This window comes from Rhopilema esculentum, chromosome 15 (genome assembly GCF_057945365.1).
Source record: "Rhopilema esculentum isolate cy_ngs chromosome 15, ASM5794536v1, whole genome shotgun sequence".
Classification (NCBI taxonomy): Eukaryota; Metazoa; Cnidaria; class Scyphozoa; order Rhizostomeae; family Rhizostomatidae; genus Rhopilema; species Rhopilema esculentum.
Window position 1 is genome coordinate 10,093,371 of NC_142829.1, and position 27,995 is coordinate 10,121,365.

Below are 27,995 nucleotides of genomic sequence, written 5' to 3' on the forward strand. Positions count from 1 at the left end.
AATAAGAGTTCTAAGGAAAAGCCTAGAAAATATCTGAGCAAATCCCATTTGTCAACGAGGACCAAAACTGTATTGCTAGGAAAGTTTGAATTTTGATTCTAAATGAATAGAAGAGCTCCTGGGAACAATCACATGAAAATGTGTCAAAGAGCCCATGAGTCGTCGAGGAATAAATGAAATAATTATATGGAAAATTCAAGCACTGAAATTAGAATAAACAAGAGACTTAGTTGGTAAACCATTAAAATATTTAAACGAGGTACACGAATAGACCTGGGCTTGCAAATGTTTTGCAGCAACTTTCAATTAACGGAAGACTAGCTCCCCTACGAAGCCCGCTACGCGGGCTTGCCAGTGGCCCTGAGGTAGGGTACATAGATTAGCCTCGAAAAAGACAAGAATTCTCTTAAAACCCCCAATGAATGAAGGTAAAATTAGCCTTGGTAAAGACAAAAATTCTATCGAAGCCCCCAATGAATTCTAGGAAAGTTAGCCTTGGTAAAAACAAGACAAAAATATCTAGCCTCTATCTCAAATTGAATGGTCACGCCCCATATGGGTCAGGTGAAAAAAAGCAGCCTGTTCTGCTAAAAAATTTTGGTCAAAAAATTCACTCGCACTCCTGTAACTATCGCTGGGAAGGGGGGATCCTTGGATCAGTGTTGTTCCATCTATAGAGTCATATGCATTGCTTACATCGTGCATCACAAACGGTTTCATTTATGATGTTACTGTCCGTTCTATGATTAATTTTTTAGCAAAGACGTCTTCGGAGGTATTTCCGGGTAGATTTTCGTGACAAACAGTAATAATTTTGCATTACCAAGGAGAGAGAAATTTAATTCATTTAAATTGTCATTTCTACGAATTCAATTCAATTGACAAACTGAACATAAAAAATTCAGGTTCTAAACGCCAAGCAGATAAATTAAGAAAAATATATTTGAAATGGGCTATATCATTAGATAATAGACGAGAAAAGTCATTTCTTATTTTCTATGAAGTGAAATTGCACCTTTTCGGGTTATGGGGTCTTAAAGTTCAAAAATTAAAAAAAAGAATTTTGCAACACCATTTAAGACCACGTACCAGGGGATTAGTATAGTGGGAATAGCACGTGTTATAAAGTATAGCACGTGTTATAAAGGTGCTAAAAAGATTGTGCAATGTGAATTTAGCCTTTCTTAATGTAACTTACTTTTGGGGTAATCTTAAGATCATTCTATTGTCTAGCAGTATGTGAAGTACCCATAAACTTAGAAAAATACATTTTGATAACAAAGATATACATAATGCTAATTCTAAAGAGCCACTTTTGATGAACTATATATCATAGGTGAACCAACAAAACTGAAACTTCTTCAAACGCTATGTTACTGATGATAATTGCTTAGAAGCCAAATAGAACATCTTGTCAGATATGAACATACCACAGATGTTCCTCTCCTTAAAATCGTTTGACTGCTTTTAATTTAAAAAATGCTCGTATAACAATTCAATTTTGCCGTTGACACTATATTTTCTAGGGACCTTTGGAGCCATGAAAGTGCTAATAAAGGGGACATACACTGTCTTACGTTTAGTAGGAAGTGCTTTGTTGTATACACCTTGCAAGTTCTTTATACACGAGATTAATGAATTTATTACAGACACGAGCGTAAAATATGAATCACAGCAGATCAAAGTAGCTAATTTTTACTTTTCTTCAACCCTAGTTTACATTCGACATATTCTTCAAAAGGCACTAATCTGTTGAAGAAATAGCTAGTAATGACGATGCAAGCTGCCTCAATAGCGGCTACTGTGATGAAGACGTATCTTGGTCCGTAGGTTTCATAGATGCATGTCATCACCAATGGTGTTGTGATTCCCGAAACACATGTAGAAACAGACAAAACTGTATTGTAGAAGCTCTTTGAAAAAATTAACGTTTGAAAACCATTAATCATTGCTTAAGATGCAGAATGGTGTTTAAACATATATTTTATGCTAGATAATGTTTATTGCAGCTTATAACAACATAGTTGTCAAGAAAGAGGAAAACGATGAGCTTAAGCTTTTTATCAGTCTTTTAAAAAAATCCAATTTTTGAATAACTGGTATTGCCTAGAAAACCAAAAAGGAAATGCTCTTATGCAATTGTTTAATATAAGATAGCAGGGGGACAATTAATGCTGAAATGGATTTGATATGAACTGAAAAGTAAGATCCTCCATCATTTTTTGGTCCATTGAAATTTCTATTTCTTCAAGCGCACTTTAAATTAAAGTGGCATTCAAAAGATATGTTAAATCTTACCTGCTTTCTCGGACCAATAATTTTTGAATACAATCCATTTGTAACCAGATATGGCAACGTGAAGCCAAAAATTATCATCAATTCTGCAACTATGAATTGCGCAAGGTGTATTTTAGGGGCATTTTGGCACCACTGGAACTTTGGTGGACACCCTGGTTTCCATATTGTTTTTGTCACATTCCCAAGCGTTGTTTGTTCTGAAAAAGATAGCGTTTCTTCACGACTGTCATATATAGATATCAAGTATAAAAATATGAAGAACCATCACTTCATTTGTATAATCTGCATAATCTTATACAAAAAATCGACCATTAGATTAGAAGATCGTGAGATAGCTCACCTGTTGTTTGTAGAATTGGATGTGTGTTTCCCCAGGGTAAAAATATGATAAAGCCAAGCAATGAAATTGTGCATCCTAGCAAAATTATACTTCTCTCAGCAAGCCTAGGTAGAAATGAAGATGTCAGTTTGAATAAAAAACTAGTAGATAAAATGATAGGAAATCCAAAGAATTCTTAAGGAATAAACAACTCATTGTTTTGACTGATTTTTAAGATAATTGCTGATTTAATGATTTAATGGATATGATACGCTTATATGGTGTATATTCTAAGCATAAATAATGTAGTATACATCCTTGTGTTTAGTATTTTTGACAAAAATTTAGGAAACTTTTCTTTGTCCGTCGCATTCATAGAAAATGTTGTATGGATATTGTAAAATAGCAGTGATATTTTATCAATACTGCATTTAATATGCAGTCAATTTAAGTCCACTGACGTTATTACAAAGTATTCCATCAGAAGATCGATCGAACTTTTGGCTGCAGCAAACATCTAGATGGATCTAAATAGAGAATCCTATAAGCGACTTTCTAGTTAAACAAGGAACACACTTTGTCTAATAGGTCGTAAATGCTCTGGTTATAGAACTTTTGTTTTGACCCCCTATAGTAAATTTGGCCCCAACGATTTAATTTGTGGCTTTGGGTTGAATTGCAATGAAAGTCTTTGAATTCACTCAAGTTTTTAAGCAATTTTTATATAAACAATACAAGTGCCAGGTCAGCATAAAAAGCTTCGAAATTGACAGGATAGGAATAACCAACCTGTTTGAAGTACATCTTATTAAAGGTAACGAAATAAGTGCAATTGGTCCAACGGAAGACAGCAAGAGGCCAGCATCGAAAACAGCTTCTGATTTTGTAAGCGCCAGCTCACTATTCATCATTGAAGCAGTAAACCTAAGGAGATTGCATTAGCTAGAAGTTTTAAAAGCTTTCTTCAAGCTACAGATGCTGGAGACAGAAACAGCCAATTGTAGATATGCAATGGATATGCCTGAACATATGCAATGGATATACCTAATTAAGGCATGTATATTATATTAAAATTCATCAAACACAATTTCATATTCCAAGTTTTATATTTAAAAAGGTTTAATCAGTATCTAAATTTATGATTTGAAAAAACAAACAGTTTAAATTATTAAAACTCTTTTTCTGACACTCTTCAGTGTATAGAAGGTCAGAATGTTGATCGAACTTGTAAAGCTAGGAAAAGTATACTCTATCAATAGGCCAATTAAATACAGTTCTGGTAACTTACGTTTCTAATGATGAAAATACCACACAGTTGACAAAGTAAGTCATTAAGATTATAATGAGAGCAAAGTTGTCCGGTTTTTGCAAATCCTCTACAAAAATAAAGTAAGCAACACAGTAGTAACGATTATGCAATATCATGTAGACTTCATCATTTCCTCATCATAATTATGTTGTAAAACAAGAAGAATTAATTTAAAAATGGCTTTGAAAAAAGAAAACATTTGAGTAAACTAACGTTTTTCGTCTGAAACTCTTCAGAGTTAAAGTGTCAGAACATAGATCGAAAACTCTGAAGAGTGTCAAACGAGAGGCTTTGATTTACTCAAATATTTGCTTTTTTCAAAGCCATTTTCAAGTTTTATACCACCAAAAGATTGTTCGAAGAATGTAATTCATGGAAATGTTTACAGATATGTTCTAGTCACGCAGATAAAGCAAAGCATAAATAGCAGGTTTATTATGTCACTTACTGAAACTTTCTTTATTGTCAGATCCAATTTTTTTAGGTTCTCTAAACCAAATCAACAATGAAATAGCACAAATAACTTGTATGAATATTCCAACCCAGCCGGGAGCGTTCAAAAAGTCAATGTTTACAAACGAGGTATGAATTCCATTGCCAACAACCACTGCAAGCAAGGCTTGTAAACCTAAAAGTAGAGATAAGAATTAGATTCCAGTTCCAAGGGATAAATTTGCCTTTAAACTGCAAAACTATTTCTACAAAGTTACTGTATATTCATCTTGCTGTGAAAAATAAGCATGCGTTAGAACAAAGCTTTTAAATACTTTGTTAAAGCAAATAAAGAAAGAGAAGCATGATTGTTTGAAAGAGAAGTGGATTCTAGCAGCAGAAATAAGAAGCATAAGATGGGCCATAAATGGAAACAGCATTTGACACAAGTACATGCTAAAGGACTGTGAATGCGGCAGCAGAACGTAAGTAATTTCAAAAAAGGTAGAAAGGAATGGAAAGATTGAGCTAAGGGATTTCAATTTTGCGGGGAGACAATCAGGCCAATTATTTTTACATTATTTGGCCTAAATACCCTTATTTCAGGTAGGTGAAACCAATTTTGGATTTCCAAATAGGATTTAGGCAGATTGAATTGCTCCTATTTAGTTTAAACTGTTTTGTCGCAAGATCCACAGAATCCGGTAAACGGACTCGACCAGCATGTGAAATTCTTTCAAAGTTGTATGATTATTCGTATTAAAATCGAATATAGTTTGAAAAAGCATAAATTCCCTCGGTCCTACCACTAAAATATAATGTTTTGTTTTACGCATCAAACCAAAACATTATATTTAAGTTAGCTTCTAGATTACGAAATCAGTAAAATCACCTGGGCCAACGGCAAAACCAAGGGCATAAATTGTGAAAAGTGTGGCAAAAGCTGTCCGTCTTTCTTTCGTTGTTGTTGATTGTGCCACAACAGTACGGCACACAGCCAAATCTCCTAGTCACAAATAATACGTCAATTTTATAAAACACTCTCTATTCTACAGATGAGCTAGTTAAAATCGTCTTTGTGACATTAATGTAATTATAAAAAACTTATTTTTCCAAAAAATACATTCTATTCAAGGTTTTTTATAGCGGAGAAGAATTCTTGAACGCAAGCCTGATGTCAGACAAGCTGATTACAAACTTTTCAGTGACTTACCGTAAATTCAAAAGAGTTTTCCAAAAAGACTTTTCTAATTAAGGTGTTTTAATGGCAGAGGAAAATTTTTGAACTCGAGCTTGATGTCAGAAGATGCATTGAATTGTTGAAATGCAATGCAAGAAAATCAGTCGTTCTTTAGACACTTTAAAAGCATAGCTTGCACTGTATCAATCTATCAGTGCACTTTTTATCAACTGTAAGAATTTTTCATACGGTTTTCAAGGCGTAAGCTTTATCAAGGATAATAGCAAAAGAGCTGCATTTTCTTTCCAAATGAACTATCACACACAACAGGAAATTTCGATTATACAACATTATAAGCAAAGGAAAGATCTACATACTACATACCTCTTGCTATTCCACAAATAACTCTTGCAATCAGAATCATCACAAGTCCACTATTTTTTGGAAACCCTTCGGCAATAGCATACAAACAGTCCCCAAAGAACCTAAATAGGAGGCTTGCCAATAGAGGTATTTTGGCACCACGGGCGTTGGACCAAACACTAAAAATAACTAAACCAGTCACCTGGCCAGCACGAAAGCCAGCGTTTATTAAGCCGAGAAATCTTGTGCTCACTGTTCGATCCACCTAAAACATTATGAAAGGAAATCAACAGAGCACGAGAAATGTGAAAAAACATACTGTATATCCCCGAATTTCCCCAACTATAATAAGCCTCCCCCCTCCAAAAATGCCCACCCTTAGAGTGAGAAAATTCTAATAAGCCCTACCTTCGAATCAGCCCCCTAAAGCCCTAAGATGCCAATCAAATTTGAACATCACTTCTTACTTCCCTTGAATATTCTCTGCTGATTCACCAGACAAATAAAACTGTTTGTCATCCATCTCCTATAGAAACATTCACTTGGTATGTAAATTTATTCACAATTTTCTCCATTTGTATAGTTTGACACAGGCTTTATTCTTTGGTGACTTTTTGGGCTGATCAATGCATTATTTTTCAAAGTTTGAAAAAATCTTGGAGCACTAACAATTTTAGATAAGAATGCACACGTTTCTATTTTAAAGAAATACCTCTCATAAGAATATTGAGATTCAAAATTGAATATATTCAAAAATTAGTAAAGAATAATTGCCAGTATCGAATTTCAACAAAAGTTTAATTTTTTGTCTGTTTGTTGAGCAAACAGGATACATGTAACAGTGTTACCTATACGGTAACGAAAACTTTATGACAACTGGTAAACAGTAAATTTCAAACTTGTGTATATCTGCCTATTTGCCACAAAGGAAAGGATAATCCACAGGAAAGGCCAGTTACATGTGGATTACCATCAGAATCCTGTCTAGACCCATGCCTCTTCACACTGTACCTAAATGTATTTCAAACTTGCCTAAAATTTTCAAATGCTGACCTGAATGAAGATGACACAGAAGTTTCACTCTCGTCAAATGAGCTTGGAAACGTAATACAAAACGTCAAGGCTGAATAAGAAAACATTTCCGAGGGGATGAGAATAAAAAGCTTACTATGCATCCCGAGAAAACCGAGTTCATGGTTATTGACCGTCCTCGTAGAGAGATGAAGTGCCAGAGTGACAACCATTTAATTTTGATAGTACAAGTATTAAACAGGTTCATAAAAAGAAATACCTAGCACTTACGGTTGACGATAAGTTGTGTTTGGATGAACAGTACAAATAAATCAAAGGGAAAGTAGCTGGTGGCTAAGCATCGATTAAAAGACTAGAAAACGTCTTACTGCAATCAGTTGCTCAATGTATATCAAGCATTTATTGAAAGTCACCTAAGGTATGCTAACGTGGTAAAGGGAGCCCTCACTGATACCAAACTAAGTACTCTGCAAACATATCAGAACAGATCATTCGATCTGATCGATCATTCGATTTGATCGATCATTCGAAGACTAGGGATGCAAGTCAATTGATGACTTTTGACCGAGCAGTTAGGACTTTTAAAATTGTCAATCAGCTCTCTCCTGAAGGGCTAAAAATAAGTTAATCACAAGATTTGCCTTATAAAGATATATAACGCAAGGAATACGAAGGATCTCTATGTGCAAAAACTAACATTAGAATACGCCAAAAGATATAATTTGTACACAGGTCCATTAACTTTGAATGATATCCCACAATCCATTGGAGATATTGATTTCATCATACGATTTGAACAAGAGCTAAGAAAACAATCTTTGAGTTAGCAGAAGTAAGCTCGGCACGAATCGATTGAAGATCAGGCAATTAATGTTTTCCACCCAAGTACCTTCAAAAATTTGTTATTGTAATGTAGTTTTTTTGTATATCATAACTTTTCTTTCTACTGAATTGATATTGTGTGTAAATTAGATTAAATTAAAAAATGAAATGAATTGAATTATATATTAGTAGGGATACTGAAGGGAAAATAAAGTTTTTCAAGTCATCGTGTAAAAGGTGCCTTTTGCAGTGAAGAAATTTTAACAAAATAGCAATATCAGAAAAAGAGGAAACCTCACCTTTTGTATGTATGGCCAAAGTGACGGCATGGTGCTTGTGAAGTCTAAAAAAAGTGAAACTTAACAAAATACCTCTATATAATGTGAATATAAGCCCAAATTACCAAAGCAAAAATGTACAATTTATTTGCATTTTCTTACGCTGTAGAGATTTCCATCCAAGTCATTCTTACTAGAATTTACTTTCACAGTATTGGTTTTGAAAAGCAATGACTTTGTTTTCTTACCCATAGCACCGGAAAAGGATACCAAGTAAATGACATATATTGCCTTCCATTTTGCTTTGTAGGATTCCGACGACTCCAAATCATCTATGTCGTGTGTTCCAGTATTTTGGTATCCTTTAGACGAACTGGTCAAGGTGATTGAAAAAATAGCTCAATGAAGATCATTTAGTTCTGTTTGGATACCGCATTAAGAGTTTATGTTTGCAAAATCGTGCTTTTGAAATTTAATAGCAAAGAGTGCAATTGAATTAAAGGTATGCACAGTTTTACACATTGTAATGATGAAACGTCATTAAATCAAGTTTGTTTCAGCGTCTTTTGATTTGCCTGTTATGGGGCTGGATACAATTAGTAATAATAGCCATTGTAACCTATTATTTCAATTTGAGTTTTATACATCAAATTAAGGATTAAAACATTGCGAAGAAGCTTATATGCATCTTTTGATTAAACATTATCATAAACATATATTTTCAAAACATGATTTTAATTTAGAAAAAGTTAATCACTTTTTGGCTTTACCTCTCGGTCTCCTTCACTAAATTTATCTCCTTAGCATCAGAAGAATTTTGCGCCATTGTAGCTACTTGATCGTTGCAGCTACAAAGTTCTGTAAAAATAAAAAATGCACCTTTCTATTTATTGAAGAGAAAAGCATTAAAGAAAGAAATCAGCTTTCCATACAATCAATTAAAAAAGGTTTAGACTTTCATCGTCTTCATTTTAATTGAATGTTAGATATTTGATCTTTACATTGGATTTTAAGATCTTACAGAAATTACTTCATGTATGTAGATGATAGCTGATCCACTGTTAAAGCAACCAGATATGACTGGTAGCTTCTTAGTGGGAAAAGTTCTTATGGCTTGATTTCAGGCCCTTTTTCTAGCATATCATTAATGTTTTAGTATCTTTTCAAGATTCCCAAAAATTCAGGCAAATGGTAACTTATTGCAGGTTTATCATCGCAGAAAGAAACGTGATATGTAAAAACAGTTAAATTTGTGCTTTTTATGTTGAATGGTCTGGATGCCATCTGAAACATTTTCAAGTAGGTCTACATGCTAGATCCTCACAGTAAGTTTGACATTGAGAGACTCGATTTTTTGTTATCTATTCATTATGTTGTGCTTCTGCACAGAAATTATTTTGTAGAACTTTTTTGTTAGTTCTTGCATAAATACCAAAATGGTTCTGCAGCTTCCGCTTCCGCTTGAAAGGGCTGTTCTCCGACCAACGGACTGTCATTCTTCCGTTAAGTCTATTTATGTTTCAATGTTTTTCTGACCACTTATTGGGATGTCACTAGAGCTGTATTTCAGCGGTTTTGATTGCGGAAGGAGGAAAATTCTTGTACATTGATTTCCGCCTCAGGGAATCAAAAGCCTTTCGGCAGCCTTATTTACAATTTTTAATTACAAAATTTCATGGAACGGTTCTTTTCCAGTTCACTATGTTAATTGCTTAGGGTGTTTATTGTTTTGAATTCTTTTTTTTCTAATTTATTCATTAATGCATTATTAATTCCTTGACCAGTTTTTGCCTTCCCTTCTCTCAAAAACTGACCAATCTGTAATGCTTTGCATACATTTGCAAGCTTTCTTTCCTTTACACACTTTGTGGATGTTCGTTTGAGTAAAGATGTGGTCAGAAATAAAGGAACCTTAAGAAATAAAGGAATGTTAAGAAGGTGCTCATTTGTGGCGAACAAAGAACAAAGACCATGTCTTTTACCTGCCTTTATCCTAGTTGCAGTTTTATGTAAATTCTCAAAGTAGATTAGCTCTTTCTTGTTGGACCTCAATAGAATCATCATTAACAGGGTGGCAGAAGGGAGTAAATATTTTGTCCACACAAATATATCATGGTGGATGGAGTAGTAAACTTATAGCATGATGAAACAATTTGCAATTTGCGCATAGCTGCTAATGAGATATTTTTGCTATATCTTAACTGGCTGAGTTGTATCTAGAAATGTAGCTAATTTCCGGTTATCTGATTCTCCAGTTCATTTCTAATTTCACTATATTTTCAAACATTTTCTACTGGATACATTATATTGTAAAAAATTCCTAGTTCAAAATTTTATGCAATCAAAATCATAAACATGAAAAACGAAGTTTTCAATGTTTTCGTATAAATCTTGATAGTAGTACTTAAAACTTCAAAAAGTACAAAATAATGAAAATTAGATTAGTACATGGAATAGTCATTATAGGCCAATGAAAAATTGCTGAATCGTGTTTGTAATTAATAAAACGACAAAAGATGTCATCATCATCAAATCCTGACCTGCAATTCTTTCACCTCTTGCAAAATATACTTGTTCGTTTTTTTCTCTTTTCAAGTAATTCCCAGCAATCTTCTACAAGTTCTCATTTCAAAGGCCCTTAGCTTCTGCTCATCACTCCTACTTAGTGTCCAGCTTTCACAGACAAATAGTTGCGTTGCTACCATCACAGATCGCATCAACAGTAATTTGTTAGCCAGTCTGATATTCCTCGTTCTCAAGATGTGGTCCAGTTAGGCAAGTGCACTGGCTGCTTCAGTCTATTCTTATTCTGATCTCCATTTTAGACTTGCCATTGTCCTCAATTCAAGACCCCAAGCACTGATTGGTCAACTGTACCGGTCTTGTGCTTGCGTTTTTCTGATTGGCCTATTTCGATCCACAACTGGGTATATATTTAACGCCATTTTCAACTTCTGCACCGCAAAAAATTGCTCAAAGCACATTCCTGTGGCACTACCTTTCCTGTTCACTCTTTGTTTTACTTTCAGTGTCATCATCACCAGATCATGGTCACTTCCATTATCCGGTTTGTTAAAAATTCTTGTTCTTGCTTTGTTGACTCCAGAAATGTTTCTTTAGCTGACAAAAATGCAGTCAATCTGATTGCGTGTCTTTCCATGTTCTTCTTCTAGACAACTCTCTATTAAACAATGTTGTCACTGCAGTCAGCTTGTGTCGTTTTTCAAATTCTAGCAGCTTGAATCCTCTCTCATTTTTGACGCCGACCCCATACTTTCCCACCGTGCCTTTCCATCCGTCTTATGCATCTTTTCCCAGCTTTGCATTGCAGTCACCCTGTACTATCAGAATGTCTTTCCTCGGTGTTGGCTGAATCGGTTTTTCGAACCCTTGCGTAAAATTCTTCAACCATTTCATCGCTGCATTCGGTTGTCGGAGCGTAGTCTTGTACTATTGTCATGTTGGACGGTTTTCCAGCTATTCTGATTGCAATAATTCTGTCATTAATTGGTTTGTATTTCAAAATCGAGTTCTTGTTGTCCTTATTCACAAGGAAGCCTTCTCAATATACACTCTTCTTATCATCTCCGTAGAACAGGATTTTGTGTTCATTTTTCATTGTTCCTTCTCCAATGCCCTTCGACCGCGTTTCCGAAATTACCAAAATGTTCCAGGCTAGCTGATTCATTTCTTCTACTCTACGAAAACCTCCATTTTGCACTCTCTCGTTAAGTTCTCACATTCCAAGTTGTTCCAGTCAAAGTGTCTGTATGAACCATTCTCCTTGGTTTTTCCACTGTTGTTGTTCTCCGCGAGAAAGGTGGAAGAACCAAGGAGAATGGCTGATACAGAGAGAAAAAGCAAAGAGAACAAGTTAGGAGGATACCTGCGGAGAAACCGCAAGGTATTCAGGTATATTTCTAGCTAATTTTCCAGTCCTGAATACAAGAGCAGAATACTATACTTTATCAATATCAATGTGCCACCTGTTGAATTTCAGAGAAGTTAATAAAGCGTTCACTTAGATTTCACTAAAAACTAGATCATCCTGAGCTCAACTGAGCACCCTTTTATACACAGGTTGTTTACGAATAACTATATTCCCACATGTGCGTGCAAATCAAGTACCAGCTTTATAATAATGCATATTGCATCAACACAACACCACCAAGCATAAATTTTGAAAAACTGATCACTGAAGAATCAGGCCCACGATTTTCCGACAAGATAACATCTTGGATGGGCTTTCGGTACGTTCCATATCTGTGAATTACTCAACAAGAGCTGGTATTTTTTTATCAGAACGCTGATTCCGAGTGAGGGGGGGGGGAGGGGTCTGAGCTCCCATGATTTCCCGCCACTGATAAGCTGGGAGAATTGGCTGAGAGCATAAATTGAGTGAATAATTTGAGCGAATAAGCTAAAAGAATAAATTGAGAGAATAAGTCAAAGGAACACGATGAAAAATTCAGCTGAGAGGACAAGTTGAGAGATTCAGCTGCGAGAATAGACCGAGAGTTTAACCATGGAAATGTGAAAAATCTAGACATAAATTAATCTATAATTATCACTGTGGTGACAGCTTGAAAGTCTTTTTCATTGGTCACATTGATATAGACTTATCAGCACTGTCATCAGATATGATGAATTGGATGTTACTAAAAAAGACGGTGCAAGGGTGATAACATGAAAATTCCCAGTCTTAAAAACAATCGCAAAAAGATGAAAAGATTTAGCAGAAATAATCTTTTCGTGGTACTAAAATTAAAAATTGGCTTTGAAAAACGCAAACCATTTGGAACATACTAAAGCTTTTCTTCTGACACTTTTTTGAGTACAAAATGTCAGAACATAGATCAGAACTCTATGCTAGGAAATACATTTACCCAGTTGTGGATCGAAATGGGCCAATCAGAAACGCGAGCACTTGACTGTTGAGGTTGCCCAATCAGTGCCGCTTGCCAATTGAGAATGTTGCCAATGGAGTCCTAAGGTGAAACTAACTCCTTTTGTCTACACAATAGCGGTTTTTTCGTGCTTATGTAGACAGATTCCAAAACTGCTATACGAAACGATGATTAGTTTTTTGCACAATCAGGGTTTTCCAGTAAATACTGCCCGAAATCAGAATGGCATGTTTTGGTTGTAGTTTTAGTTCTGCAAGACCGCGGTGGTAGTTCTCATTGGGGGGAAGTTTTGTTTCTATTGCTAAAAGGGAAATGTTGTTTTATTCTATCCCCAATCTTTGTGTAGTGCTTTCTACGTAGCAAGAATCACACTGGCACGTAAACTCAAAGAAAACGGTGGATGGTAGGAACACAATCCTTTTGAATGGATTTTTTTTCTATAACCAATTCACAGAATAATAACAAAAAACAATTCGTAATTGCCTGTTTAATCTTATTTTCAATTCGCAATTTTCATGTGTAATCAATAAGCAAATGCAATTTATTCACTACAGCACATGTTTGATTAAATGGCAATTAGCTTAAATTATTTTGATTGCGTAATTGTCACTTCGTAGAGTTTACTAAAAAGTTTGCTCAGTCAAAATATAGACAAAAATTAGTGATGCAAAGTAAATTGAGCAGACAGGTCCGACGCAATCATTGTTGTTTTAAGGGCAAACCTGTGCAAAATCAATGAAATAGAAGTAGAAGGTACTGGCCCACTAGTTACTCTCTGAATTAGAAAGCGGGCTTTGGCCTGCTTCAGAAGTTTCTTCTCTCATTTCAGACATTGACACCGTAAATTATAGCAAGAGAAAAGGCTTTATAATAAAAACATTCAGATCTGCATCGATTCCACGACGCCAAATTTAATAGCCAAAAATTCATTTAGAAAGAAGTAAAACTGTTCAGTAAATGAAGGAAAATTCGAGTGCATGGTGAAAAGTTCTAGCGCAGGGTCAGATCCTGACAGCAGTAAAAGTAGTTTGAGATGCAGTCAGATTTTCTGCGTTTGACCTTCGTGAAGATGCAGAGGGAGGGATCTTACAGGGAAAAGAAAAAATATCCCTCTAAGAGAACAGCCTCCTAGATTTTGCACTGCTAAAGCAAAAACCAAAACATGCCATTGAGAAACTTTGCTAAAAAATCCAGGCTGTGCAATAAGCTATAGTGACAATAGGTTTGGATAATTAGCTCAGCCTCTGTTATTTCATCTATGTTTTATCTGTGTGCTTGACATTGTATGCAGGAATAAAACCAATATTGAAATATGCTACAATTAAATTTTGTTTGACCAGAAAAAGAATCTCGTCAGTTATCCTCTTGGTAGATCACTAATGATGGTTTTAATACTAACCTTAAATCCAACCTTGACAAAGCAAGAAGCACTTTTATTAAGAACTAATCACTAGTTAGCTTTCATGAACTTTGTTTCAGAAAAATAATTGCTTATTCATTAACAGACAAATGCTTAAAGCTCAGAAATCTGTTGAGCTTGCACTGTGAAAATAGTTCGTCATTATTTCAAAATATCAAAAAAGCTCATAAAATATCATTCCACAGAAATGGCTGGAATGGCTTACCCAAGGAAACATTGCCCTTTTGAGGAGTGCTCTGTGGAATTTTCAAAGTAATAATGGCTTTTGAATTAAAAGAAAGAGTTATTAAATTTTGAAAAGACAGTTAAAACAATCCTTATTTGGGAGCAAATTTGGATTTTCTTCATTAAAGAGGTTTTCTAAATGGCAGAAAATTCTTTTCTTCGAAGAAGTTTATTCAGCTGTTTTAGGAAAGCTCAATGTTGTGTGATGAACAAATAGAAAAAATGCCAGGAAAAAAATCAAAGTTGATAAGAGAAAGGGTTTCATCGTTGCAAATATCATTTAATCAGAAAAATTTGAATATTGAAGCATCTTCTTGCAGTGAATATGCCACCTACCTTTCGTCTACTGAAAAACAAAGACAAAGCAAGTTATGGCAAATACCGATTTTCGCTTGAAAATTCAGGCGCATTTCCGATTCGTGTGTGAAATGGTTGCAACATTTAAGAGACATCGTCACAATTTGGTTGGTGGGCGCACTGGAAAGTCAGCATTTGTTTGCTAACAAGATGAATCACTTTTGTTAACTTTCGTCAATTTTAAAGACACCTCTACCTCCCAAATAGCGTCAATATCCCCTTATAAGCATATCAGACATTCACCGTTGTTTATGGGAATTCAAAGAAATTTAAAGTAGACTTGACAAAACTGGAAGATTTTCAGAATGTTGAGGGTTGTCCTACCTTTCCTGTCCTTCCGTTCTGGACCAAATATCCAAAGAGTGTCGCAGTCTTTACTCGAACAAAACAACTGTCAGTCTTGACGGATTTATAGTTAAACAGAAAAGAACAATCAAACCACATAAACTTTGTCACCACACCCTAACAAGCATTCTTCTCACTGTTCTCTTAACAAAAGGACAGTCATTTTGCCCCCCAGGTCGTTGTGCTTCGTTAACAATACAGTTAAAATGAAACATTTGTCAATTTAAGAGAATAATTTGAAACAAGAGCACAAGGGGGACTCAAACATTTTTTGAATGGTAAGGATTATGACATTGGTAAAATCTAAACAGTTAGGTGTTCAGAAAAAAAATCAAGAAAGGAAAGAGAAAACGGTACAAACATTACTTTTGAAGAACAAGGCTATTGCCAAATTCTCATTGGAACTTATTGTTGAGGGTCATGATGTTGAAACACTGCCAAAGACAATGATTTAATTGCTTTTATTACTCACCTTGTCACGTAGAATGATTTCAGGTGAAAGGATTATATCTAATGTCTAATTGACCAAGTAAAATTGAGTTTAAAAGCATGCCAAGGGTCTGCGATAAGTTGCTTTTGTGGGTATACAAAAACAACCCATAACTGGACAAACATAATAGAATTATCGCCATTTTGCGTTGTGCCATCAACTGACACAAATTTATCTGACACTGTTTCACTTTACCTGACACAAATTTACCCCTAACTAAATTTCACAAATTGACCCGTTATTATAAAAATGATTTTTCAAAATTTGTTCTTTTGAGCTTTTACGATTTTTGAGAATCTTCAAATCTTTTGGACTATGAAGAAGAGATTTCTGCAAACATTCCAACAACCTGGTATTTGCTCAATTAGCTGCAGTAATCTATAACGGATGCTTCATTTATTTACTGCTGATATTAGATTTAGCGACGTCAGCAAAATAAGGTCAGCTGTTTCAAGCAACACTTAAACACTTGAAGTTTTGGCTGTTAGTAAAATTGATTATTTTTCTTTTTTCTAATAAAAACCAAATTCTTAGAGAGGAAGTGAAGCAGAGATATTGATGAAGTATCTAGGAAGTACCGGGAAGGCAATATTTCTTTTTCTGGTTTGATGTATTAAGAACTGTTAGGAGAAGGCTTGTTCCGATGTGGTGAGTCTCGATGTTGACCTGATAGCCAAAATAAAACAGCCAAATAGCCAAAACAAAACACAAATAGTAAGTGGTTACTCAGTACTTATTATTTTCGTAATTTTACGAACCTCCAGTCACCTTATCGCTGTGCTGTGTTATTTTTATTTGTTGTTAAGACATTGATTCGTTTCTTAAAGACTGTCTATCAGGTACAGTGTTTTGTTAAGTGTAATGAGGCTAGGCCGTCAGGAAAGACTGTTGTTTGATTTCGATTAAGAGTGTATTTAAAATTGGATCAGGAAAGGGGCGAACGGAAAAGAGCGGAAAAAGATGAGCAGAAGAAAGATATTCCCCATAACTCTGTGAACCTGTCACTTTTATTCAGCCTACTGGGAACTTCTTTTGAAATCCTAGAAACCATAACGGATGCATTACAACGTTGTAAGGAGCTTCGACGCTATTCAGGAAGGAGGGGTCATCAAAAACTGGCAAAAATTACTTAATTTTGCAGAGGGAAGAATACTTCAAGATTGCAACAATTTGTGATTAACAAAAGATATTCATATTGTACGCAATGGCCTGCTAAATATCATGATCAATCTCGGTAACAGTAACAAAAAGTTATAAACCTCCTACTAGATTTTGAGCAAACGGTTGAGAAGTACCCTTTGATCCAAATATTAAAAATTCCAACAATATCATGCGATGCGGAGATATAGACCGATTCGATGGTAATACATATCTTATAATTCTTAAAGTAAATTTGGAAACTCCAAGGTTAGCTAAAACTGACAAGACTCCTTTTCATTCCTCACGAGAAACGTATTAAAAGGTATGTAGCAAGACTTCTTGTTCAATGTACTGTTTACATCTGAAAACTTGTTACGTCGCCAATGCAGTGGCAAAAAACCATAGTTCGATCACAGGTAACGCTCGCTGTTTTGGATATGCAGCAGCGATAAATTTTATCAAATCTTTTAGAAAATTTCCTCTCCAAATCGCTTTTTTCAGCATATATAAAAATGTACACATGATTCTGGCAAATGAACCATTTATCATTACATTGCATACCATTACATTGCTTTTCTGTTTTCTTCTAGTTTCAAACCGGCATTTCTGTTTTCTTCAAGTGCGTAGACTTGTGCAAGGACATGCCTTGCTGTCTGCAATATTGTGTAAGTCACATTTTTGACATGCAGGAAATATTTTGGCACTTCTCTTATATAGGAAAATATCTTTTTTTGCGGAAAAAGATACCAGCATGCTCAGTCTAAATTTTGAGAAATTTTCTCGATTGGTTTTGAGATAAGACTATAAATCACCCTCTTAGAAATTAAATTTTTTATTAGCTTGTTTGTTTTTAGAAACATTTTTTTGCGTTTTCTTGGTTGTGATTAGTTTTGCTTGCATAACATGTTATGTACACAAAGTTGTGATAGAATGATGATTTGATTAACATTATTTTTACTGATTTTCACCGCGGAGGCGCCAAGTAGCAATGTCCAATCTTCTGTAAGTATTACTGCAAGTGCGTCTTGCTACCTTAAATTTTCAAAGATCTGATTTTCTTGAAACTATAAAAACTTTATTATTTGCCTCCAATTGATATTAGGACCCCGTCTTCGTCAGCCAATAGGTATCCCCTGCAAATCTCGAGATCTTGTTCTATTCTAGGGCACCCTGTATATGGTCATGTTCAAAAGTGTGTATCTTATGAACTTGCCCGTTTCGCTATTCCCTGTTGTTTATTTAATTTGTTATAGAAAATAATTTTATTTGTCCGATTTACCAGAATAAATCTGGCGTGGTCATGTAAGTCGGAAAGAGACAGAAGAAATGCAACCTTTGTTCCTTTTTTCAATTTCAGTTAACATGAGCTTGAACTATTATCATAAATCTTGAGGCTTTTTGCAGTGCTACACCGTCTCGGATGAAGAGCTTTGTTGAAATATTATTTGCCAAGGTAGAAGAAAAATAACAAGGAATCCATTCATTTCAGTTTAATTTTAAATATGAAAAAGTAGGCCGAACGAGCATATGGTTTTTTCACAAAAGACTGGTCACTAGTGTACTGACAGAAGACGGTAGAACAATGCACGGACCATACAAACAAAAAATTACAAGAAATTGAAGACTTAATTTACATCTACCATGCTGATAAAACTACCTTTCCTTTTATCATATACTTTTCCATTATCTATTCAGTTCAAGCGATCTTTTTTATTTTTCTGAACCACATTGGAAATCGTTCTAATGAATAAGATTTTATATCTTTTCAACAGATTACATTGAACACGCCCAAAACACTTGACTAAACAAGACAGACAAAGAGAAAGAAAGTTTCTAATCATGGCAAAAGGGCCTTTAATAAAGACAAATGAAAGGTGCACACAGAGAAAGAATTATTTTAGTTTTATTTGCTCATTAACAACATTTTCCTTGAATGAAAAACCACCATTACATTGATTGCCAATTCGACTGACAGTCATATCATTGGTTTGTATATGAAGGGAAAGAAGGCCATTGTAGCGGAAAGATTTCAAGTTTTCTAAAATGGATTTTATCCCTTGCTTTGCAATTTCAGCCATCTCTGTAAAAATAGATTTGATGAGCCTTTTTATTTGTATTTGTGAATTATGATGAAATATTCTCATTATTGATGATATAACAAGATTTTAAATGGCCTGTTTAAGAATAGGCAACTCTTTCTCGTGAGAGCTTTTTGGTTATTAGCAATTAATGAAAACAACTCTCAATTCCGGACTTTAGTTTTAGTTGGCAGCAATCATAAATTATCCTTATTTTTATGATTTATGCTCCAATAACATTAGTTTTACTTGATATTTCACTTTTCTAAACATAGTAAAAAGGCATTTGTTATACGTAATCTATTACATTCTTTCAAAAAAGGTGCTAGCTAATATTGGCATCATATCTTAAAAATCCTAATTGATCTTCAGACATTTACATGACGAATCCCGGTTAAGCGAAATATCTAGCAATGAAGATATTGAGGTGCCTGAGGATCACAAGCTAAAACAAAAGTCAATCCGTGTCATCTACTTGATTTCCTTCTTCGATGCCATTCAATTAATGTTTTGTTAAACTTTGAATAAGCATTTTAAACAAAATTTTACTCTGAATGAAACATTGCAAATTGATGAAACATTGCAACGGTAGTATTAGCATAATCAATAGAAATAGTTCTATTGACTATGATATAAGAGCCACTGTCCAAAAAAGTCTTTTTTTGACTTCAATGTTGACATGGGCGTTGTAAACCCTTAAATTTGGCCTAGGTTTTGTCATGCATTAGAGTTACTTCCACCCCCAAAAAAATTTATTTTTCTGTTCAAATTTTTTATCAGTAGTAATTTTGAATTTTTACCATGTTTGCCTAAGTTTATAATGAAATTAATGAAAATGTTCATATAACCTAGTTTATAACTATTGATTGGGTTACTTTCCAATTTTTATCACGCGCAACTCAATGAAATTTTAAATCAGAAAATTGGCAAGTTTCTTATTCTTTGGCCCATTTAACAAGCTGCTGAGAATTTCCAGATACAAAGTTACTAGTCTCGTATCATGTGCTGGCTGGCAAATGTTCAGTTTTTTCAATATTTTTTGCTAACAAGTTCATTTTGCCATGGTAGAGAACCTTCTGGTGGATTAAAAAGATTTTTTAACATGTCTCTGCTTTCTTGCATCGGTTTTTATTCCTCCCAGCTCCTGCCGGAGAGTACCCAGTGTTATTTGCAGCTTCTTTTCTCCATCCACCCGGTATGAAGTTTGCTTCCCTTTCTTCAGAAAGTGGGCAATATCTTCGTTCATGCCTGGGCAAGTTGTCTTGTTAAAGTTTGGAGACCTTGGACCAGGGGGTAATAGGGGAGTTTTACCCACAACCTCAATTCTGTCGCTCAGCAATTTTTTAGGTAAAACTTATGCATCTCTAAGTAAAATTTAAATTAGGAAGACTAAGAAGCAAACAACTGTTTCTTTTTTACGTAGCACCAAATAGATTGAAGAGTTGAGAAGCGTTTACAGTCAGACAAGCAATAGGTTTAAGATCAACATCGACAGGGGCATTTTTGCTGTGAATGGAAACTGCCGAACCGTCTATAGCTGTTATTTTCATTAACAGACCTAACACGATGACACCTATGACAGAAATTTCAAAGAACGTTCTAACAACGTATCGTGCGAGACTATCTTCGAACAGAAAGATGGGCGGTAAGTTCTGGATTGATTTGAGAGTCACTAAATTTAACGTTAAAAGAAATTTTGAAACAAGAAGTATTTCATATGGATTTTATAAGAACACTTGTCGTTTGCACTTGCAGATCCTTCAATCAAGCAGTGGGGACCCATCATGCCGTGCATTTATTATATTGCTGTTTCCAGAACAAACTCTTACTTACACTTTTTAGACAACAACAAGCAATAAAGGCACGCAGATCCTTTCTGATTTAGCAGGAGGACAATAAGCAGGAAACGCAAGTTGTTACATCTCATTTATCTGATAAAAGGAAAATTAAAGGCCCGCAAAGGATAAGAGTGTGTCTACCAGGATATCCTCTTTGAAAATAACGACTTTGCTTACCAAAAAAGGATCTGCAGGATACTTTAGATGTAGAACCGGTAGATGCATCATTGATTTGCTTGGGGAAGTTGAGGTGGGTTTCTGAAACCATGCTAGATTTAGTGAGCAAAACTACTAGTGAAACTCAACTTGATACAAGGAGTCCATATAGAGAGCTGTTTGATTCCTGCTATTGCATAATGATGATACAAGAGGAAACCAGAGAGTTAGCCAAATCAGGATGAAATGTCATGAAGAAAAAATTTGTCGAAGACCTCTAACATTGAGAATAGAGAGTAAAGGAAGATAAGGCGTTTTGCTTTGCATGTAAAGGAGGATAAGGCATTTTCCTATGCATGTGAAATATTTGGCAAAGCCAGGTTTGAAAGAAAAAGATCGGAACTGGCCTTGATAGAGACAAACAAACAGCGGTCCAAAATGAGAGGCAGTCATGGAAAGAGCAAATAAGGCAAACCTGAGACTCATTTTAGCTGCACAGCCTACATGGTAGCTCTTCGTGAATTTGAGAACTTTGTACATGAGGATAGCCACGGAGATCTTTATTTTCAAGGTGCATAGAAGACGTTATGACCATGCTGTTTGATGTGGCTAAATTTTGCTTTTCAGAAAAAATGATGATGAAGAAAATGAACGCTTTCGACAGATTGTTTATCTGTTTACATTACTCTATCATGCAATCTTGACAGAATATATCATCTTTTTGGGAGAGGAAGTGCACATAACTACTAGTAGACTTTTAACGATAACTTTTCATATAGGGCCAGAGTGATGGCATTGTATACGTTGCAAAGCGTAAGAGTAGCTCAGTAGGAGTTTTTCTTTCTAAATGTTCTTTCTCTATTTCCAAAAATCAATGCATTTGTAAGTAATAATACCAAAAAAAATTGTTGTTTGTTAAACGTCACTGCTATTGTATTTTCCGCTTTGTGATGAAACTGAAGAAAAGTAACCGTTTTGGAGTACGCTGTTTTAAAGAAGTTTTATCTAAAATGCTTAAAAGTTTATACAAGTTTTAAAAGAATGGCACAAAATTCTCTGACCTATTGCGCCGAAGAGGGAAATCAATTAGATGACACGGATGACCTTTGTCTTAGCTTGCAATCTTCATCAGGCATCTAAACAACTTAAATGCAAGACTGTTTGCTCTTTTGGCAATTACAAGTAAATGTGTGAATAGAAAAAAGGTCACGATAGCAGTCTGCTCGACGGACTCCAAGGAATAGTTGCGGCGAAAAACCGATCAAAATGTAGCAATTATGAAACACCGAGTTGCAACAAGAATGAACAACAATAAATACACGTAAATTAGTGAAGGCGATGGTGGTGTTGGATTGGTTAATGTGGAATGGTGTGAATGCAGCGCAGAGGTGGAGGAGGGAAGGATGGCGAATGAGAAAGCGCGGGTGGTGGCGGTGGAATGATAATGTAAATAGGATGGTGTACTATAATAACGATTAACGATCAGTGGTTCTGTTCATGCCGTTTGGCGTGAGAGTGTTTGCCAGGCCAATGAGCTACTGCTCTCTGGCTCGTCGAACACTATCTCGTTTGTCGTTGAGTTGCAGAAATGGTGTTATAGTAAGGTCATTGATGAAATGTTCTGGGTTGCAGAAGTGTTCTACGACACCAGATCTGTCTACATTTTTGTTGATAATGTCTCGTCTGTGTTCGTTAAATCTGTCTTTCAGTCGTCTTCTGCTTGTTTGTCCGATGTATCTGTAATGCGTAAATAACGTTAGCAAAGTTGCAGTCCAGTCCTTGTTTTATGTCTTAGTTTTTGTCAGTGATAGTAAAGTTAAAAGAAATGCCTGAACATCATTAAGAAAACCCTAATACGATGCTAAAATTAATTTTTGGGAAACCATGTAATCGATCATGTATGAAAAATGTTCTTTTCAAAAAGTTAAATGTCAAGAAATACCAACTTTATGGAAAAATAAATCAGAAGATTGGCAACCATTTACAACTGCTGCAAAATAAAACTAAAATCTCGAGGGGTGTATCACTCAATGAAAAGGCGTAGGGGCTTCTTTTGGATTTAAAGATTCTTCGATTTTGGGTCCGGATTTGGGTCCTTTTCCGAATTTTTAGTGAATTTTTTTAATCTTTGTATAATTTTGTCTTGACCTTTTCCTCCTTCAAAGTCTTAAAAAAATTGCTGTTAGCTTCTTTATTTCTCCTTGCTTGGCCATCCTGGTTATTGCCAAATGTTAGCAAGCACATTTCCTTGATTCATGCAGTTCAGTGACCAGAAATTATCAAAACAACAGTTATTTTGCCATGTCCTCTAGACTAAGGCAGCCTTTCTACTATCTCGGATTAAAGCAAAAAAGGGTTAAAATGTATCTGTTTTTAGAGCGAGTAAATGGAACGCCAGTTTGCTTTGGATTCGTTCTGATCTCTTTTGACAGTTTCCACTAAGCTTGGTTAAAATGTACCCAGGCTTAAAATGTGTCATCAGCGCTCTAAATTTCAGGTAGATCAGATTTAGATCTTTATAAACAGAAACTGAAGAAGACAGACCCGTAAGATAAATTTGTAAAACGCTGTTGTTGTTGTAAGTGGACCAAAGCTACCCGGAAATGGCGTTCCCACTACCCCACAGGTGGGTTAAAAGATACCCGGCAAAAAAAGAATCTACCGTTTTTAAACTTGTCCGTTTTTCAAGTGGGTTTGTGGGAACGCAACCCAAAAACGGATAACTTTTAACCCATTTTTGTTTCAAGTCGCGTTAGTGGAAAGATTGCTTTAAATACATAACTCAACGCAACAACTTTATCAAAAGAACAACCATAACTCAGGGTGCACAGGGTGTCAAAAACACAGTCCACCTTTGCACGAAATTCTTCAGAAGATGATAAAATTTGAATTAATTTGACGCACATAAGGAGAGATTTACTAGGCGTTGTGAAAGGTACGACACCTCCCCCCTCCCCTCGATACTTCTGCGTTCCTCGATAAATTTTGCTTCGATTCGTTAACAAGTTTGGATTTGGTATTGGATTCATTAGACATTTCAAAGTCTGACTGGACTTTCAGTTTTTTACCTATTTGTGTGGATCTCTGGATTTTTTAACAGATTTTAGAGGAATTTTGCGGACTTTGGGCAGAGTGTGTGATAATTTTTTGGTTCGATACACCCCTCGTTAAACCCAAGGTAAAAGTATTGAGTTCGTTTCCAATAAAAGCGAGTAGGTAGAAAGCTTTCACGAAGCTAGCTTCAAAGCAAAAGTTGCTTATTCTTAAACAGACCAATGTTTAAAATCTTTTTTTCATCAACTGTGACAACGCTTTATCATATTTCAAAAGTACAAATAAAAAAGCCAGTGAAAAAAGGCCTTCTTTCCCTCATACACAAATCAATCATAATGAGTGTCATCCAAGAGGTGAATCAAAGTAAAAGTGGTTCTGCAATCAAGGAAAATGTTGCTAACGAGCAAATAAAATTAATAAATTCCTTCTCTTTGCGTATCTGACATTTGTCTTCATTAAAGGCTCTTCCTCCATGATAAAAAGTATTTTTCTTTTCGTCTGTCTTGTTCAGTTAACTTCTTTCGGCATGTGCAAGGTAGTTTGTTGAAAGAGATAAACTATTATTCCATCAAATGGATTTCCAAAGTATTCAGGGAAGAGAGAAGAGACGCCGGGACTGAATAAATAATAAAAAAGAAATTGGTTATTGAAAAATGTCAGTTACACAAATATTAAATAATAATAAGAAGTGTCGTATATATATATATATATATATAATGATGCTTTGCCAAAAATTGAACAATGTTTTTCAAACTGTTGATTTAAAAAGGATCTGTTGAATGGTTCTCTTTTTTTGGGTTATTATATTCAGCATTTTTAGCAATACTAGCTCTCTCGTCCACGTAACGGTCAACTGCAATTTTGGAAAGGTTTATACCTTTTATTAAGAGAAAACAAAAGATATTGAGTTGCGAAGGATTTCCAATAAATATTTTGCAAATATGTTTCTCCTTTCAAGTGAGTTCGTGATTTATTAGGTATCAATATCTACAAGTTGAATACAACACAAATAGAAAAGATTTGAAAACAGTAAATAAAAACTTTCCTAAACAAGACTTAGGCGAAGCATGCACTAAGGATTTTAAAAAGTTTGATAAACTTTAGATTTTATACTTGAATTGTCATTGTCATTTTTGTAAACGTTATGCTATTCTTAATAGGATAAAACTTTATTACAAGAATTGTCAATCTCATTTCGCTGGCTTAGTCGTGAAGCGAACCCAAAATAATTGGTCTTACTATATGAACTTCACCTCGTTCTGATTAAATCGGTAATGCTCACACACAAAAACTCTTATGATGATGATGATGGCGGTGAATTTTTTCTGGATAGCAGTAGAAACTAAATATTGGACAGATACTGTGAAATCATAAGGGTTGGAGTGAGGAATAGGGTTAGAAATTTTGCTAAAAATCTATTAATACGCTTCTCGCGAAGAATCAGAAGTCATGCAAGTTTTGTCTGACCTTGGATTCTCCATAACTTACATTTATGATTTGAAGCCTTTTTTTCCTATTGCATCAGTCTATAACACCACTTCGCATCGTTAGTATTTTCAAGCTTTGGTCTCAAAGGTATTTCTTGACAATTTGCTCAACTTCTAGTAGGAGGTTTGAAATTTCTTGTTACCATTTTCAAGGTTGATTATAATACTGTGCATGCCATTGCGAGCAATATGAACATTCAATTGTAATCACAAATTGATGTAGTCTTTGAATAATCTTATTTCTTCCCAAATTAAGTCAACTTTTGCCCATTTTACGTGATCCCTCCTTCCTAAATTACGTTGAAGCTCCTTACAACGTTATAATTCATCCGTCATGGTATGTGGGAATTTAAAAGCAAATCGCAGTGGGCTGAATAAAATTGGCAGATTTTCAGAGTTTTTGGGAATATCCTCCTTTTGCCTATCTTTTACTGTTCGGTCCGTTCGTCCTGTTCCTCATCAAGTATTTTCTATAAAGTTATTTTTAATAAAAATCAAACAACCAGACGGCCTAGCTTCACTACAAACAACAAACAACTACAAACTGATAGACAAACTCCAAAAAACGAATGCATGTTTTACAAAAAAAACTTACACAGCGATGAAGTGACTAGAAACTCACCTCACGGGATTCGGATTCAACCAATAAACAAAAGAATTCTCCCTTCAAAGTGGTACCCTTTCCTCCGCCCCTTTTCCCAGTCCTTCTCAATATTCTATAAAAAATATAAAAAATAATGCGACAATGCCCTTTCAATAAAAATCCCTTTACGGATTTTACGCAAAATAAATTTAGAATTAGTCAATCTGAAAAGTTCAATGTTTGTGACTACAGGTCTCTTTAGTCATGTATTCCCGAACGCGGACGGTAAAGTTTTTTATTTTTCACCAAACTTTTTGCCAGGATTGTCTAATGTGGAGAGAAAAAAGAGCAGATGAAAATTTACAGATATTTTACAGAAGTTTAATGTTTTCCAACCCAAAATAGCAGCAATTTAAGAAAGATTGGTTCAATCAAGAATAATTTTATTATCAGCATGTAAAAGAGGTCATGCAGGAGTCAAATTCGGAACTGAGCCTACATCCGATTGAAATTTTTTTTTCAGTTGTCAAGTAGCGATTGAAAATAGGGATTTTCAAGTACATGCACAAAAGATAGACAGCCACTGATTCATAGGTTTGATACATGGCTTTGAGATATATTCACCTCCATTATCAGTCCATAGTGTGAGAAACTATGAGGTCTTCTTTGTCTACATCCTAACGCGACTCGAAGTACTGTCACAATACCATCCAGGGGGGAGGGGGTGTTTTTGGTAACTAGATTTAATGTGTTCCTCTCATGGCACCATCAAAGAAAGCGGTTTCAAAGAAAATTCAGAAACGAGCACTGAAAGTAATAAATGGTAACAGGCACATAAAGGCTGGAAAAATTCAGCAGTAAACGAAATAAAATGCATGCTCTTTATGTTTTTAAAAGATTCATTGCCGTATCGGCACACGCTTTGCAAAAATTACTTGATGAGAGTAAACCACAGCCAGTGTACATGTGTAGCGATAAAGATTTACTCTGTTTATAGTGCTGTTAATTTAAACTGTTTATCTCAGCTTTACATTGCTACATTGCGCCATGCTTACACAGCCTCTCTCGTTTCTTAATCTAGAACTTTCCAACTCCATTACATCATCATTACATCATACCCACACATCCTTCGTCAGCAGATTTTTTTTTAGAGTTAAAGTATAAATAATCGTAGATCAAGTTAGTAAGCTCTCTTGAATTGAAGCAAACAGAACTCGATTTTCTCTACGCGTCTTCTCAACACACCAACGGGTGAGATCGTTTTAATTTACTTTTTGTTAATAGTTCTCAACTGTAGACAAAGGTACGAACTATTAAATTGGTAACCACGACGTTCTTAACGACTTTCGAACACTTGTATTTTACATATTTACATCTCGTGCATACCTCGTTTTCTGGTTCTTTCCCGTTTCACTTTCATCATGAATGATAACCCAGCCACGACCAGTTCTCCTAGTTCCTCGTCAACACCATCAAGCACCGCTTCTCATGCCGTTGCTGCAGTTAGCATCAAAATTCCTCCATTTTGGCCAAATGATCCTGCAGTCTGGTTCGCCCAAGTTGAAGCTCAATTTCTTACACGACAAATCACTGCACAGAACACAAAATTTGCCTATGTCATCTCCTCTCTTAGTCCCGAAATTGCTCAAGAAATCCGTGATTTAATTCTTTCGCCTCCTGCTGATCGTCCGCACGACACTCTAAAAACGGACCTTATCAGACGTACTTCCGCCTCAGAACAACAGCGATTACAACAGTTGCTGATCTCCGAAGAATTAGGTGATAAGAAGCCTTCCCAATTCCTACGAAAATTGCGACAACTTTTGGGTGACAACTCCTTAGAAGACGGCCTCTTGAGACATCTTTTTCTCCAACGTTTGCC

General features: G+C 35.3%; 1 protein-coding gene across 5 annotated transcripts; it reads right to left on the bottom strand.

The window, feature by feature from the left end:
• Positions 1 to 73: 73 nt before the first annotated feature.
• Positions 74 to 27,995, bottom strand: LOC135685128 (major facilitator superfamily domain-containing protein 8). Of its 5 annotated transcripts, XM_089112813.1 has the most exons (13): positions 27,500 to 27,995; positions 26,153 to 26,246; positions 8,804 to 8,891; positions 8,282 to 8,406; positions 8,055 to 8,098; positions 5,923 to 6,166; positions 5,251 to 5,364; positions 4,375 to 4,554; positions 3,906 to 3,993; positions 3,407 to 3,541; positions 2,639 to 2,742; positions 2,299 to 2,495; positions 74 to 1,913 (listed from the first exon to the last, which is right to left on the bottom strand). In XM_089112813.1, exons 3-13 carry the CDS (start codon positions 8,857 to 8,859, stop codon positions 1,689 to 1,691), a joined length of 1,512 nt encoding a protein of 503 aa, XP_088968939.1. In that variant the 5' UTR covers positions 8,860 to 8,891; positions 26,153 to 26,246; positions 27,500 to 27,995; the 3' UTR covers positions 74 to 1,688. The 5 variants fall into 5 exon arrangements, with proteins under 5 accessions (XP_088968939.1, XP_088968937.1, XP_088968938.1 ...); XM_089112811.1 differs by lacking the exon at positions 26,153 to 26,246 and having other exon boundaries at positions 27,500 to 27,992; XM_089112812.1 differs by lacking the exons at positions 26,153 to 26,246; positions 27,500 to 27,995 and adding an exon at positions 10,574 to 12,170.

Excerpts from the sequence above, each read along its gene's own strand:
- LOC135685128 (XM_089112811.1), bottom strand. The coding sequence starts at position 27,536 with ATGATGAAAGTGAAACGGGAAAGAACCAGAAAACGAG. Across the intron at positions 4,555-5,250 it reads TGGTTTTGCCGTTGGCCCAG|GTTTACAAGCCTTGCTTGCA; the intron begins GTGATTTTACTG and ends CTCTACTTTTAG. Across the intron at positions 2,743-3,406 it reads ATAAGATGTACTTCAAACAG|GCTTGCTGAGAGAAGTATAA; the intron begins GTTGGTTATTCC and ends ATTTCTACCTAG.